The 15,428-nt window shown below is 41.5% G+C and overlaps 1 protein-coding gene across 1 annotated transcript in view; it reads right to left on the bottom strand.

Annotated features, from left to right (window-relative positions):
- LOC110505434 (chloride intracellular channel protein 4) overlaps nucleotides 1-10,294 on the bottom strand; it is a 34,595-nt gene extending 24,301 nt beyond the window's left edge. The window contains exon 1 of the mRNA XM_036962635.1: nucleotides 9,835-10,294. Within this exon, the coding sequence (XP_036818530.1) occupies nucleotides 9,835-9,903 (69 nt within the window). The 5' untranslated portion in view covers nucleotides 9,904-10,294. The remainder of the gene's footprint in view (nucleotides 1-9,834) is intronic.
- Between the last annotated feature and the right edge of the window lie 5,134 nt (nucleotides 10,295-15,428).

Here is a 15,428-nt window from a genome sequence, read left to right as displayed (position 1 = left end):
CATCCAACGAACTTGACAACTGTGGGAAGCATTGGAGTCAACATGGGGAAGCATCCCTATGGACCTTGTAGAGTTCATGCACCAACGAATTGAGTCTGTTCGAAGGGAAAAGGGGGATGCAACTCAATATTAGGAAGGTGTTGCTAATGTTTTGTACACTCCGTGTATACGGTCAGGTCTCTTGAAACATCACTAATATAGTGCATTATAACAAGTGGCAACCTGTCATTCAGGTGTTTCAGCCTAGATCAATGCTTTCTGTGGTGGTGGGGCAGCCAGCGGAAAACACGTAGTGTAGGTGTTGGTAATGTTCTCTAGTTGCACCATGATTATCTCTGTGTTCTGTCCCTTGAGGGGACAGTATGTCACCGCCAAGTCTAAGGGTAGACCTTGAAAATCCAAGCCCCATTGTGTGCTGCCATAGAGTTACATTAGAAGTGCCCATCCAAGAAGGCTCAAGGTCATTGGCCACAGATAAAATGACGTTTAGATCTACCTTAGTTTTGATTGGACTGTCAATATCATACTTTAAAAATCTTAGCTAGCAGTCATGAATCAAGTCGACAATCTATTGGCAAATCCTTTTTAATCCTTGTCATATCAAGAGAAATTATGAAGAGAAATTATAAATAAAACGTATTGGTGCCAATTGGCCAAACATTACACAACAAGCTGGAAATTCAACAATGAGTGGTTTGAGTGGAATCAGTGACAAAGGCTAACTGCAAGCATTGCAAAGCGATCACTAGCCTGCTATTCAGTGAAGTGGCTGTGTGGTCCCAAATCTGGGATTAAGTGTCTCTTTTCCAAGTTTAAAAATAATAAATATTCATGCTGTCAATTAAGCATGATTTGTGCCGTGCTGAAAACTGAAACTTGGCATTGGGAAATCAGACTTCAGACTGAATTCCGGAATGTTTTGAACGGTCATTCAACTCGGAATTGTAAGTCGGGAACTCTTTCTAGAGCTACGACCTGAAGATCAATGAAGTCATCATGATTGGACCTTGTTTTTTTCCAGAGTTTCCAGTTGTCTTGAAAGCACCATAAATCCAGAGAATGACAGACTTTGATGACAAAACTTGCCCACGAAGGACCACCGTGCCACCTTCCTGTTCAAGTGAGCACACCAAGGTGAGTACAAAAATGTATTGTATGCTGCTGCATAAATTATGTAATATGCCAGGGAGATATGTATACTGTAGCCAAGAAAGTATTACTAAGTGTATATTGTGTAGTAAGTTGTTAGTAGCCCATGTGCATCACCCTAATAATTTGGTCTATTTACCCCTCATTTCACCTACTGTTCTGACTTGGTTGTTTTAGAAAAATGTAATCGTTGAATTTTGTAAAAGCTTTCATTGTCTGCTTATATGCCCCCTACGGTTCTGACTTGGTGTACAGGGAGAACACTAAGAACGAGCCATGTTCTGAATTCTGCCGCTGTACATTTCAAAAGTGCTGAACAAATAGTTATATTGACTATGTCCATCCTAGCGCGCTCATTAATGTCTTAATAGAAATGACGGATGGCCTCTTATCCACTCGTCCTCCCCTTATGCAATAGTTTGTACGTCTCAATTGTCAGTAGAAACCACATTTGTTTAAGCAAGTCAGCCATATCAGCTATGTTTTTTAAAAAGGCAGTAAATGAGGCTGAATGAACTGTAGCAGTGGTAAGGTGTTGGGATTGCTGTTGGGACAGCTTTATGTAGGCCCTAACAGTTTGTCACTGTTATAGTGCAATTAAAAAGTATTGTTTAGAGTTGTGGCTTTGCTGGCAAGCATCCCACTTTTTATTTTTTTTTACCTCACCAAGATGTACATGTTTTAAATAAATACATTTAAATACATTTTAAAAGATTGACACTGATTAGAACTAGGATTAGAACTAGGGAAAAGGGGGATACCTAGTCAGTTGTACAAGTGAATGCCTTCAACTCTAATGTGTCTTGCGCATTTAACCTAATCCCTCTGAATCATAGGGCTGACCCCAATTAGCGAACTGGTCGATTGTTAAGCTGTTGGGTCGACCAATATTATTTTTTAGTCGAGCAATAACAAATAAAATAAATATACGCACACACACACACACACACACAGTGCATTCGGGAAGTATTCAGACCCCTTGACTTTTTCCACATTGTTACATTACAGCCTTATTCTAAAATTGATTAAACATTTTTTCCTCTTCATAAATCTACACACAGTAATGACAGACAAAAAGTTATTTTTGACAAGTTACAACAAAATATATATCTCCACACATGCAGAGATCCGTTAATCTACTCTGCTTCTCAAAGACAGTGGTTGAAACAACAAAAAACGCACATTTGGACTCAGACCAAAAGGACTGATTTCTACCAGTCTAATGTCCATTTCTTGTTGTTTCTTGGCCCAAACAAGTTTCTTCTTATTATTGGTGTCCTTTAGTAGTGGTTTCTTTGCAGCAATTCGACCATTAAGGCTTGATTTCACACAGTCTCCTCTGACCAGTTGTTGAAATGTCTGTCACTTGATCTCCGTGAATCATTTATCTGGCCTGCAATTTCTGAGGCTGGTAACTAATGAACTTATCCTCTGCCGCAGAGGTAACTCTTCCGTCCTCCTTTCCCGTGGCGGTCCTCATGAAAGCCAGTGTCATAGCGCTTGATGGTTTTTGCGACTGCACTTGAAGAAACTTTTGAAGTTCTTGACATTTTCCACATTGACTGACCATCATGTCTTAAAGTAACGGACTGTCATTTCTCTTTGCTTATTTGAGCTGTTCATGCCATAATATAGACTTGGTCTTTAACCAAATAGGGCTATCTTCTGTATACCACCCCCACCTTGTCACAACAACTGATTGGCACAAACACATTAAAAAATAAATTCCACAAATTAACTTTTAAGAAGGCACCTGTTAATTGAAATGCATTCCAGGTGACTCATGAAGCTGGTTGAGAGAATGCCAAGAGTGGCTATTTGAATATAAAATATATTTTGATTTATTTAACACTTTTTGGTTACTAGATGATTCCATGTGTTATTTCATAGTTTTGATGTCTTCACTATTATTCTACAATGTAGACAATAGTAAAAATAAAGAAAAACCCTGGAATGAGTAGGTGTTCTAAAACCTTTGACCGGTAGTGTAGTTGTGCCCATTTGGGGATCTGATAGTATTTCTGATTGGCTTAACGCACAACCACTATTGACCTGTGGAGCTTCTCAAAGTAAATGCCATCTTCTCTTCAAACAGAAAGCAAAGCCAGTTTTTACATTCATTGAGAACTACAAAAGTCTCTCAATGCATTTGAAAAATGTTCAAGCGCTCTCCCTTTCGAAAACCACTCAGCGTGAAAGTGGAAAATGTCATGGACTAAAATAGGTTCCAGTACTCATTTTGGGTGCTGCTACTGTTATATATTTTAGGTGCAGGGCAATAATTTTGAGCCAATATTCTATAAGAGGAACAGGAGCTCAAGCACTAGAAAATGAGGTGCTGGTACTCAGCTCCGGTGAGCTCCTGCCCAAGTCAAGTGCTGCGTCGTATCCCTTGCGCGAATAGCTTACAGCTGTGTCTATCCCAAGCTCACTGGCATGGGAAACTGAGGGCCCAGAATTTGTTATACAATGTTGCAAGTTTGCTAGGCAAGGTTGGGCTGGACCAAGAAGTTGATACAATGTAGACAGGCCATGTGCAGCCAATGTGACTTATAGAATATACATATACACACACACACACACTTTTTTAAATCATTTTTTAAAATTAAAATCAGGATGTTTTCTACCTGCAGGCTGCAATGTTTTTATTTGTTTGCTTTATGTAGGCTATTTTTACATAGTTGGCAATAGAAGTTACTTTTTAGGTATCTATTTTTATTAACCACATGACAATGATTGAGATATGAAGACATTCTTATAATTGTGCATCTGAAAACCTTGATTGACACGCAGATCGGTAGAAATGGTAAGATAAATGGTCGTTCCACATGAGAAAGTTAAAGTTAAGGTTAATGTTTTTCCTCTTCTGGTTATCTAGATGGCGCCCTCAATGCATTTTTCTTATTTCATCAAACCATAAGCTCAATGCATATAGTTGATTTTATTATTTATTTTAAACATGGGGAGTGTCCATACGGAAAAAAAATACACGTTCATATTTTTCAAAAGAACAGACAACTTTCGGTCGACAAATAGTTTTTTTTGGGGGGGGGGGGGGGGACAGCCCTAATTATAATACCCCCCTCATCTTGTGTTACATTGCTGTGTCCATTTGGCCGAGGCTTAGTCCTAACAGGTTTTAATGGTGAAGCATTCTCACCGCTACAGTACTGCACAACAGACCAGTTACAGACCATTAATCTTTGTCCCCCAACTCATGATGCTGACTGCAGCATTACAGTGCTTGGCGAGAATAAACTGCTATATTGATTTTACTATAAAAAAATAAAATGTAAAACGGGCTACTCAATTGCCTTTGTGCCACTCTGGGGAGAAAGAATGTGTTATACTCAAAGTAATTATGCAAACAAGTGGCAAATGGAGATTGACGTGTAGAATGCTACCAGCTGAAGTCAAGTTGACACGGGTATATACTTGTGACACAAGTTAAAGTTACTGCAGGGACACAAACAACTTATTGATGGTTAACCCAGAGCGTGTAAACTGTGGATCTTGCATTTTTAGACAATTACAACAGAAAGGCATGACTAAGCAGAGGCAAAAGAGGACAGAGTTGCCAAGACATCAAGAAAAAGTCAACTAAACATATCCTGTTTTTGCCCATGTACAAGCTGTTCCTAATAATTCTCATACCAAACTATTATTATCCTATGATGGCATATCTCACATGACATGGAGTCACACAGCCATACAGTACAGGGAGGGAAGTGTAGGACGTGAGCAGCTCTTTTCGTGATGTCTCTTTGGCCTGAGACTGAGGGAGAAGTGTGTTGACCTTTAGGATTTTGTCCTGGGTGGACATCCCTGCAAGGGGTTCTTTAAAAACCAGTGACTGGTACATAATTGGTCTCTGTCGCCATAGTTTCCATGTGATTCTCTCAGAGTAACACAAAAATACAGACGGACCCCCTTCCAGCCACGGGACATAAGAATGGATTACTTTCAATGTCTATTTGCACTGCATTCATCCATGGAAATAGAATCCATGGATTCTATGCCTTCCTCATTGGTGGGAGGTGTGCCTTCATCCCAGCCTTGGCACACTTGCTGGCAGAGCAACAGCATACAAACTAAAGATGAAAGCATGTCCTTTCGGAGTTATCTGTACTGCTTCCTGTTCCATACAGTAATTTAGCATGATATTGGGGTGCTGGGTCATTGTGCATTAGTGTGCCTATCGATGAGCGATGCCCTAAGTCTTATGGTAATGTGGGTCATCAAGGAAAGATTACCACACTTCCTGTCCAGTGCTGGAGGGTCAAACCAAAGTGATTATTGCATATAATGAACAGTGCAGTCTCCTAAAAGGAACTTCATAATCAGCTAGTCATTACTCTAGCACCATCTGTCACAGCGTTCAAAGAAAACCTTTACAGTCTACAATGCCTTCACCCGGAACGTTTAGCTAGTGGGTGATTCCTCACAAAACCAGACCATGATTTTGGCATATCATAAGTTCTAGAGTGGGATCTCTGCTAGTTTGAGTTATGTTCCAATTTGTAAGCATTTCCAACAGAGTGAATGTGAAAATGGATTCAAAATGATCACTGCTGATAATTTACAATATGTGCAATAATGCAAGTAAAAAGAAGGCTGTGAATGGTTAAATTGCCTAGTATGCCAATTTCTCTGTACACAATGGTCCATAACTTGAAAACTAGCAGAGATGACACATTGGAATGTTGACATACACCCACAGAGCAGGGATGGGCAACTTGTGGCCCATGCCCCCATTTTGTAGGCCCGCCATCTGGGTTTCAACTTACTGTTGACAGTTATAATAGAACACACAAAGTGCAATTTCAAAATGTAGTTGTGTATCAGCAGTTTCTCTTGTTATGTCAGTCACTAACCACATTTCCATCAGGTTATGTGAGTAAAGTCATACCGGGGGGGGGGGGGGGGGGGGGGGACAAACAGTTGTGATGGAAACAGGAAGTTTTGGTACAATTTTATAAACGCCAATGGATAATTTGTTTGTTCGACATGGGATTTTTTGTGTCTGTAAAAATAAGTATGCGAGAAATGGCAGCGGAAACACAATTAAGCGCAAATACTGATATAACCATCATATTGAAGTAAACTTCACACAATATTACTGTATGGTGTGTGGTCCTCCCACTGCGACTCCGAAAACCATGCAGTTTATTGGGCTACAGATTGAATAAATTATGAACTTCACAGGGTGGTGAAAGTGCACAGCGATGAGCTTGATGCTATTTTCCAATATAAATATCGACAGTCTTATTCTGGTGACATGATGAGCGATGTTTGACTGCCGTTTGACAAACAATCTCTCTTTTATCCATAATAATCTCATCATGTAGACTAGCCTAACCGCACAGTATCTATGAGCTGTTGGCTAGAGCGTATATCGCAAATGTGCCTGCCAGAGTAAGCACATTTGCGATACCACGTAACAGTTTGTGACAAAACTATTGGTAGAGTTGAAAGCTGTCGCCAATTGGAAGGAAACCTAGCTACTGACAGTCACTCAATTAGCCATGTCAGCTAACAATTTTGATAGTTAAATTAATCTAGCCAGTTATCATGGCCGAATACTTCGATTTTGTTAGTCACTCTCACTCAGATATATTAACAATGCATAAATCATGGCAAATGGTGTAGAATTGCAGGAAACTAGCTTTAAAACTGCAAATAATTATCTCCACCCCACGGCAAAATGGATAGAAATAGAGCACCCTTGATAAATAAATATCATATAAAACTGTATTGCTTCTATGAGCGGACAAAAATGATCCTCTTTACTGATGGATTTTCAAATTGTAGACTGGCACCAGCCAGGCTACAGTCGCAGGGGCACAAGGGTTCTACAACTCACCTTTACAATCAAAACTGTTTCCATAGAAACCTTGTAAGACAACAGTACACACTGCAGCAGGGAGATTTAAAGCGGGCAATAACCTCATATCATCATCACAATCTAGGTGGGTCAGCTAGTTTCAAAAGGCACTAAAGTCTCTCCCCTCAGACGCTATCAGGATGATGAATGGGGATCAGGAGCCACTACGCCAGTCCATGCAGAGAGCACACAGTGAGCCTTATCAGCTGTTCCCAGTAGCCACCGTTTGTGTGGTGCCTATGGCAACGTGCACGCCTGCCTCATTGCCTAAGAAGTCTGCCAGTGTTAAAAGCAGCAGAGCGGGAACAATGATGGACATCCTGGAGCATCAATAATGGGTGAGTTACATGTCTGCCTCTACACAGAGCAATAGATAGGATGTAGGGAGAGAACGTGGCACCTATCAACGCCTCCCTTGCTGTGTGCACACGCTGACAGAAACAAACACGGACAATGGGAGACGATCTTGTGTACACAAGCACTACAGAGAGAGCACACATAGCACAAGAGAGGGTTGGGCTGGGAAGCGGTTGTAGCAACATATAAAGTCACCTGGGATTATGTACCTGCTCCTGTATGCAGCGAGGGATGGCTGACTGAGGTAGGTAGCTATCACCTCCCTGTTAGTGGTGCGCAGGTTGACTCATAACACGCAGTACCCCAAGGTTATGTCCTTGAAGCGGGCTGGCTTAGGGTCAATCACCAAATGCTTTTGGGAAAGGGCAGATAAAGTTCATGTCTATCCACTGAGGCAAAAAGATCCACTGGCAAAAAGGACAATGTCAAAGTTCAATTCAATAAGAGAAAAGCTGCAAAATTAAGAGAGTTGAAAATAAAGAGATTATACAAATTCGACAGTCACGAGACAGGGACTTCAAAATGGGCCTATGGCACATCAAGGGAACTGTAGCCTGACGCAGAACAGAGCCACGTGTATCTAGATCACACTGTCAACATCATAACCAGAGACGATCATAATCGCCAGTGAAATACTGCTCAGAGGGGGGCAGTGAGTTTACATCACCAATAAAGCTTGGTTTCAAGATCAAGGCCTCGTAAGTTTTTTTTCCTAATTTAATTCAGGCCCCCAAACCCTCACCCCACTGGGGTTCCACCACCTCACCCCGTTTTCCCTCTCCTACTCTGCCAAACAGGCAGAAGAAAATAAAAAGCTTTCCGGATTACAAACAGGATTGATGGGAGTCAATAGGTGTCTCAAAATGCATACTACTGTGCTCCAAGCACCCAAATTGGAGCATGGGAGAGTCTGAATCAAAGTATGTGAGACGGGGCACAGAGGACACTTATCAAATGTTACTCCATTTGTACATATTTTGAAGCATGCATCGATGCAAGCTTCAACAGAAAGTATACAAAGAAATATGACGCAACCATGTAAAATGGGGAGATGCAGTGTGAGGTAATACAGTAGGGGGAGTGTGAGTGCTTCTCAATTATATATGTTTAATGCGTTCTCCACACCCTTGTCCTAACAAGCTAGCTAACAAGCTGGCTCCTGAGTGGCGCAGCAGTCTAAGGCACTGCATCTCAGTGCTAGAGGCGTCACTACAGACCTTGGTTAGATCCCGGGCTGTATCTCAACAGGCAGCAATCGGGAGTACCATAGGGTGGTGCACAATTGGCCCAGCGTCTTCCTGACATCAGCGCCTGTGATGTCCCAAACTTTCTAGTGCATAATATACCTTTTTCAATTGAGTAACTTAACAATACTGAAATGCAAGGTCAAAGAGCTACCTATAGCTTCCTTACAGACACCATCACTACAACAAGCTGTATTTCTTCATCCCCAATACATGCCAACTAAAGGGGGGGAATCCTCATGAATAGGGAGAAAAAATGAAACATTTAAGTGTGGAAGCCAAATACTTCTGAGTCTTTTCTGTGAAATTTCCAAGATATTGGAGTCACCAATTTCTTATAAACTTCAGGGGAAAGCCTGTTTCATTGCAGTTATTTGCACCACACCCCATTATCAACCTAAACAGGACAAAAGGCCAGTAATTGTAAATATATTCCAACTCTCTCCAATTGACAAATATCAAAAGTGTTTCATCCATATCCCATCTCCTTCCAAACCTTACAGATACCCCCTTTTTGACAGGCTGGAAATATTGTATTTCAATAGGGCGGCTACATTGTTTCGACCAGCGTGCGACCACCCGGTGGCGGTGCTACACTATCGTTTCGATAGAGTATGCTACAATGTCGCGCAGGTTAATAAACTATCGTTAATCTTAGCATGTATAATTCACGCTTAGTTTTACATAAAATCGAGGCACACTTAAAAAGTAGGATGGATGCTTTGTCTCCTTCTCCTCAAGATGATGGGAAGAGCACAGAGCCGCGGTATCCGCCCTAAGTCTGACAAACTCACATGGCCACACTTTGGGAGGGTCTCAAACTAACCTATGCTCGAATTGTTAAAAATCGTAAAACGTTTGGGAAAACTGATCACCTACGCAATTTTAAGGACTAGTTGACTTCTGTATGCGCAGTACTTCAATAAACAGTTTTTGAAAGCAAATGTCAACAATATAATACAACCAAATGGTACATCAATAACGACAGCACACGTATTCACTGTCCTATGCACCCCAAGAAAGAAAAGTAGCTTATAGTCTTACTTACCGGTATCCCCCCAAAGAAATCTGCCCGACTAAATGCATTTGTTAATGTAGGCCTAATATCTACGTTAAATTTTTATTTAGACAAATACAGTCAAGAACAAACTTTTCCCAATGCGACAGACAGCCTGCTGGAGAATCTATTCTGGAACGTACCTTCACAAAGAGCTCGATAACGGGCTCGTTATCCGCCTTGATTCCGTTCTGGGGTACAGACAAAGACATTGTGAACTAAACTTTATAAACTTTTCCAACGAAATCGACACCAAACGGGTATCTTCAGCCTAATCGCTCTTCTTTGCCACCCCCTTTCCACGGAGTATTCGGATAACCGATTTTCCTAGGCTGGTGGCTCGCTGCAATTCTCACACAAGAGTGGTGGGAGGAGAAAGTCAAGCACAAAGATGGCAAGAGCTGTGTGCTATTGGTGCAGCCCGTCCACAAAACTAGATGTTGCAGAACAGCTCCCTTTGACTCTTCGGTATCTCTACAGGATTTCCGTGCACAACAAATTATTGTCGTTCATCAAACTGTTGCATGCAACATAATCATTGATAAATCAGAGGCACACTATATTCCTGCCCTCGTGAATGACCGTTACAACCCCGCATGGAAAACGCCCTCCAGTCACCTTTTATGGTAACAAAAACGCCCTCATTTACTGTATGATTTGTAGATGTTGGTACTGGGCCATGACCGTTTCTAAGAGAGCACAATGGCAAAATGTTTTAATTTTCTGTAGAGGTGTGTGCAGAATGTATAAAACCTTTTCAGTGACTTAACAAAAGTGCATGTATACAGCCAGTTCCAAACGCTGGCGGCACATTTTGGTATTGTTTTTTTATTAGGACCCCCATTAGCTGTTGCAAAAGCAGCAGCTACTCTTCCTGGAGTCTACACAAAACATGAAACATTACATAATACAGAACATTAATAGACAAGAACAGCTCAAGGACAGAACTACATCAATAAAAACAATAAAAAACTATGGGAAGCAAGCATTAGAGTCAACATGGGCCAATTGAATATACATACAATATCATTGCAATAGACATAGTGCTGTCCATTATTCCCAATATTTATATCTAAAGTCAATGCAGTCTAACTGCAGACACTCTCAGGCCGATCGTATCTCAGGCAGGCCCATCTCCAATACCAGGACCCGGAGTTTTCAGTGTTGAATGAAAATGGCAGAATTAATGTGTAGCATAGTGTGACAATCTTTTCTCGTTTCTCGTTCTATCTGTGATATTACACTTTAGTAGGGATCGTAATGCTTGTGTTTAACTGACACTTTGATATTCTGGATTTCCCCTGATTGTCTATGCGATTAAAATGTGGGTCAAAAGGGAAATACAATTATTTATTTTTCATTTAAACTATCATTGTAGTATAATTCGTGCAACGTTTTAGCTTGACATGTATATGTAATCTGTTGTGTTGGATAGCAGATGTAACACGAACAGAACTGCAGAGCTAGGGTCCTAGCTAGCCACTTCCTCCGCCGTAACTTTAACAGGACCGTGGGAAAACAGTGTGTACGGTTCATATCGTGAGTTGTCAGTAGTTTGGACGCTATCCTTTCTGTGGTAAACAGAAGAAAAAAATAGTCTGCTCCTTGTGTTAGGCCCGACGCACCCTCTGCGGGGTTGAACGCAACCGTTTTCAGGGGAAGTGGAAGAGCGCCTTTGCTTTTGAACATTAACTCCTCCACATTTACTGGATTGGTTGAACAGTGCAGAAGATAAACTGGCCGGAGGTTCTCTTTTCAGGACCAGAAATTAGGACACGCCACCCTGGCGTTTTGTTTAGGCCTGGAAGTGACGGCCCTGGCATTGGAGGAGCTGAGACGTCTAAACTCATCCAACCAGTAGGTGGCAGTATAGAAGGACCTGAGATGTATCTCCAGTTAGAATCCTCTCAGAAATGGCCAGTGACGTGACATTTTTATTGATAATCTATAAGACTGGGTAGCTGGCTCAACTCCCCCTGGCAGCAATTCTGGTGTAGCAACAGCTTGCTCAATGTCCTCACACTGCCTGTGTCGGGCCGCCTCTGGAGCGGGTGTTACAACAAAAGCATTAACCATAAGAGACGTTTTTTAGTTACTGTAAAACCCTTACAAGACTCACATCTAGTACATCATCAAATTCAGAATAGACATGTCCATTTACTGTATTTTTTACATTTGTATAAAGGTCATATGAGTTATAACTCAAAGATGAGAGAAAATGGCACTATCAGGTAATCAGGCTCTCTACAGTGGATAGCTTTCGATCTCGAGTTGAACTAGTACAGCATGGCATTGTAAAACTGTAATAGAAGAAATGTACCACTTATACAAATCTATTGGACAGGACAGGCAGTTTGGCCAAGATGCCTAATAGGTCTACATGGTGTGTCTATCCGGTTTGTCTATATATCAACTGTTCTGCCTGCAGCTATGGAACCCTGACCTGTTCACCGGACGTGCTACCTGTCCCAGACCTGCTGTTTTCAACTCTCTAGACAGCAGGAGCGGTAGAGATACTCTTAATGATCGGCTATGAAAAGCCAACTGACAATTACTCCTGAGGTGCTGACTTGGTGCACCCTCGACAACTATCGTGATTATTTGACCATGCTGGTCATTTATGAACATTTGAACATCTTGGCCATGTTGTTATAATCTCCACCCGGCACAGCCAGAAGAGGACTGGCCACCCCTCATAGCCTGGTTCCTCTCTAGGTTTTGGCATTTCTAGGGAGTTTTTCCTAGCCACCCGTGCTTCTACACCTGCATTGCTTGCTGTTTGGGGTTTTAGGCTGGGTTTCTGTACAGCACTTTGAGATATCAGCTGATGTAAGAAGGGCTATATAAATACATGTGATTTGATCAGTGCTGATTGTAAAAACCATTCAATGTATCTGCCCCCAGCATGCTTGAAGGTGCATTCTACCTAGGACTCCCAAAAAATCTAGAGCAGCTGCACAGACCCAACAAGCATCCCAACAGGACAAAAATGAACAAGCCAAGGGAACAGCAGTCACTGCCCTGGCTGTCTTTACTAATACACACTATGGCCTTAGTGTGGTGGGGGATTAGAGTGGGGCAAAAAGTATTTAGTCAGCCACCAATTGTGTAAGTTCTCCCACTTAAAAAGATGAGGCCTGTTATTTTCATCAAAGGTACATTTCAACTATGACAGACAAAATGAGAAAAAAAATTCCAGAAAATCACATTGTAGGATTGTTAATGAATTTATTTGCAAATTATGGTGGAAAATAAGTATTTGGTCAATAAAACGTTTCTCAATACTTTGTTATATACTCTTTGTTGGCAATGACAGAGGTCAAACGTTTTCTGTAAGTCTCACACACTGTTGCTGGTATTTTGGCCCATTCCTCCATGCAGATCTCCTCTAGAGCACTGATGTTTTGGGGCTGTTGCTGGGCAACACGGACTTTCAACTCCCTCCAAAGATTTTCTATGGGGTTGAGATCTGGAGACTGGCTAGGCCACTCCAGGACCTTGAAATGCTTCTTACGAAGCCTCTCCTTCGTTGCCCGGGCGGTGTGGGATCATTGTCATGCTGAAAGACCCAGCCACGTTTCATCTTCAATGCCCTTGCTGATGGAAGGAGGTTTTCACTCAAAATCTCACGATACATGGCCCCATTCATTCTTTCCTTTACACGGATCAGTCGTCCTGGTCCCTTTGCAGAAAAACAGCCCCAAAGCATGATGTTTCCACCCCCATGCTTCACAGTAGGTATGGTGTTCTTTGGATGCAACTCAGCATTCTTTGTCGTCCAAACACGACGAGTTGAGTTTTTACCAAAAAGTTATATTTTGGTTTTATCTGACCATATGACATTCTTCCAATCTTCTTCTGGATCATCCAAATGCTCTCTAGCAAACTTCAGACGGGCCTGGACATGTACTGGCTTAAGCAAGGGGACACGTCTGGCACTGCAGGATTTGAGTCCCTGGCGGCGTAGTGTGTTACTGATGGTAGGCTTTGTTACTTTGGTCCCAGCTCTCTGCAGGTCATTCACTAGGTCCCCCCGTGTGGTTCTGGGATTTTTGCTCACCGTTCTTGTGATCATTTTGACCCCACGGGGTGAGATCTTGCGTGGAGCCCCAGATCGAGGGAGATTATCAGTGGTCTTGTATGTCTTCCATTTCCTAATAATTGCTCCCACAGTTGATTTCTTCAAACCAAGCTGCTTACCTATTGCAAATTCAGTCTTCCCAGCCTGGTGCAGGTCTACAATTTTGTTTCTGGTGTCCTTTGACAGCTCTTTGGTCTTGGCCATAGTGGAGTTTGACTGTTTGAGGTTGTGGACAGGTGTTTTTATACTGATAACAAGTTCAAACAGGTGCCATTAATACAGGTAACGAGTGGAGGACAGAGGAGCCTCTTAAAGAAGTTACAGGTCTGTGAGAGCCAGAAATCTTGCTTGTTTGTAGGTGACCAAATACTTAAATACTTTTCTCATTTTGTCTGTCATAGTTGAAGTGTACCTATGATGGAATTTCAGGCCTCTCATCTTTTTAAGTGGGAGAACTTGCACAATTGGTGGCTGACTATACTTTTTTACCCCACTGTATTAGCAATGCACACCACTCAGTACCCCTACTATAATTTCATGCTGCACAATTCAAATTTACATATAAAATACATATATTTTTTATCTATGCAATCCCCGAAAGTAATAATCACGAGGGTACCATAAACATTAACTAGTAATGCGGCATACTCCAAGAAAGGTTAAAATCTCACCTTTCTGGTAAAAATAGTTATAAAATGCTGATGTGTAGTCACTTGAGGACACAAGCTCAAGTACACAGTACATACAGTTGAAGTCGGAAGTTTACATACACCTTAGCCAAATACATTTAAACTCAGGTTCACAATTGCTGACATTTAATCAGAGTAAAAATTCCCTGTCTTGGGTCAGTTAGGATCACTAACTTATTTTAAGAATGTGAAATGTCAGAATAATAGTAGAGAATGTTATTTCAGCTTTTATTTCTTCCATCACATTCCCAGTGGGTCAGAAGTTTACATACACTCAATTAGTATTTGGTAGCATTGCCTTTAAATTGTTTAACATGGGTCAAACGTTTTGGGTAGCCTTCCACAAGCTTCCCACAATAGGTTTAATTTTGGCCCATTCCTCCTTACAGAGCTGGTGTTTCCTCCAGCATCTTCACATGGTCCTTTGCTGCCGTTATTGATTTGCACCAAAGTACGTTCATCTCTAGGAGACAGAACGCTTCTCCTTCCTGAGCGGTATGACGGCTGCGTGGTCCCATATTGTTTATACTTGCGTACGATTGTTTGTACAGATGAACGTGGTACCTTCAGGCGTTGGAAATTCATCTCAAGAATGAACCAGACTTGTGGAAGTCTACCATTTTTTTCCCCTGAGGTCTTGGCTGATTTCTTTTGATTTTCCCATGATGTCAAGCAAAGGGGCACCGAGTTTGAAGGTAGACCATTGAACTACATCCACAGGTACACCTCCAATTGACTCAACTTATGTCAATTAGCCTATCAGAAGCATCTAAAGCTATGACATAATTTACTGGAATTTTCCAACCGGTTTAAAGGCAGTCAACTTAGTGTATGCAAACTTCTGACCCACTGGAATTGTGATATAGTGAATGTGAAATAATCTGTCTAATCAATTTGTTGAAAAACTACTTGTGTCATGCACAAAGTAGATGTCCCAACCAACCTGCCAAAACTATAGTTTGTCAAA

The sequence above is a fragment of the Oncorhynchus mykiss genome, chromosome 25 (genome assembly GCF_013265735.2).
Source record: "Oncorhynchus mykiss isolate Arlee chromosome 25, USDA_OmykA_1.1, whole genome shotgun sequence".
NCBI lineage: Eukaryota > Metazoa > Chordata > Actinopteri > Salmoniformes > Salmonidae > Oncorhynchus > Oncorhynchus mykiss.
This window is presented reverse-complemented; position numbering and strand designations above follow the sequence as displayed.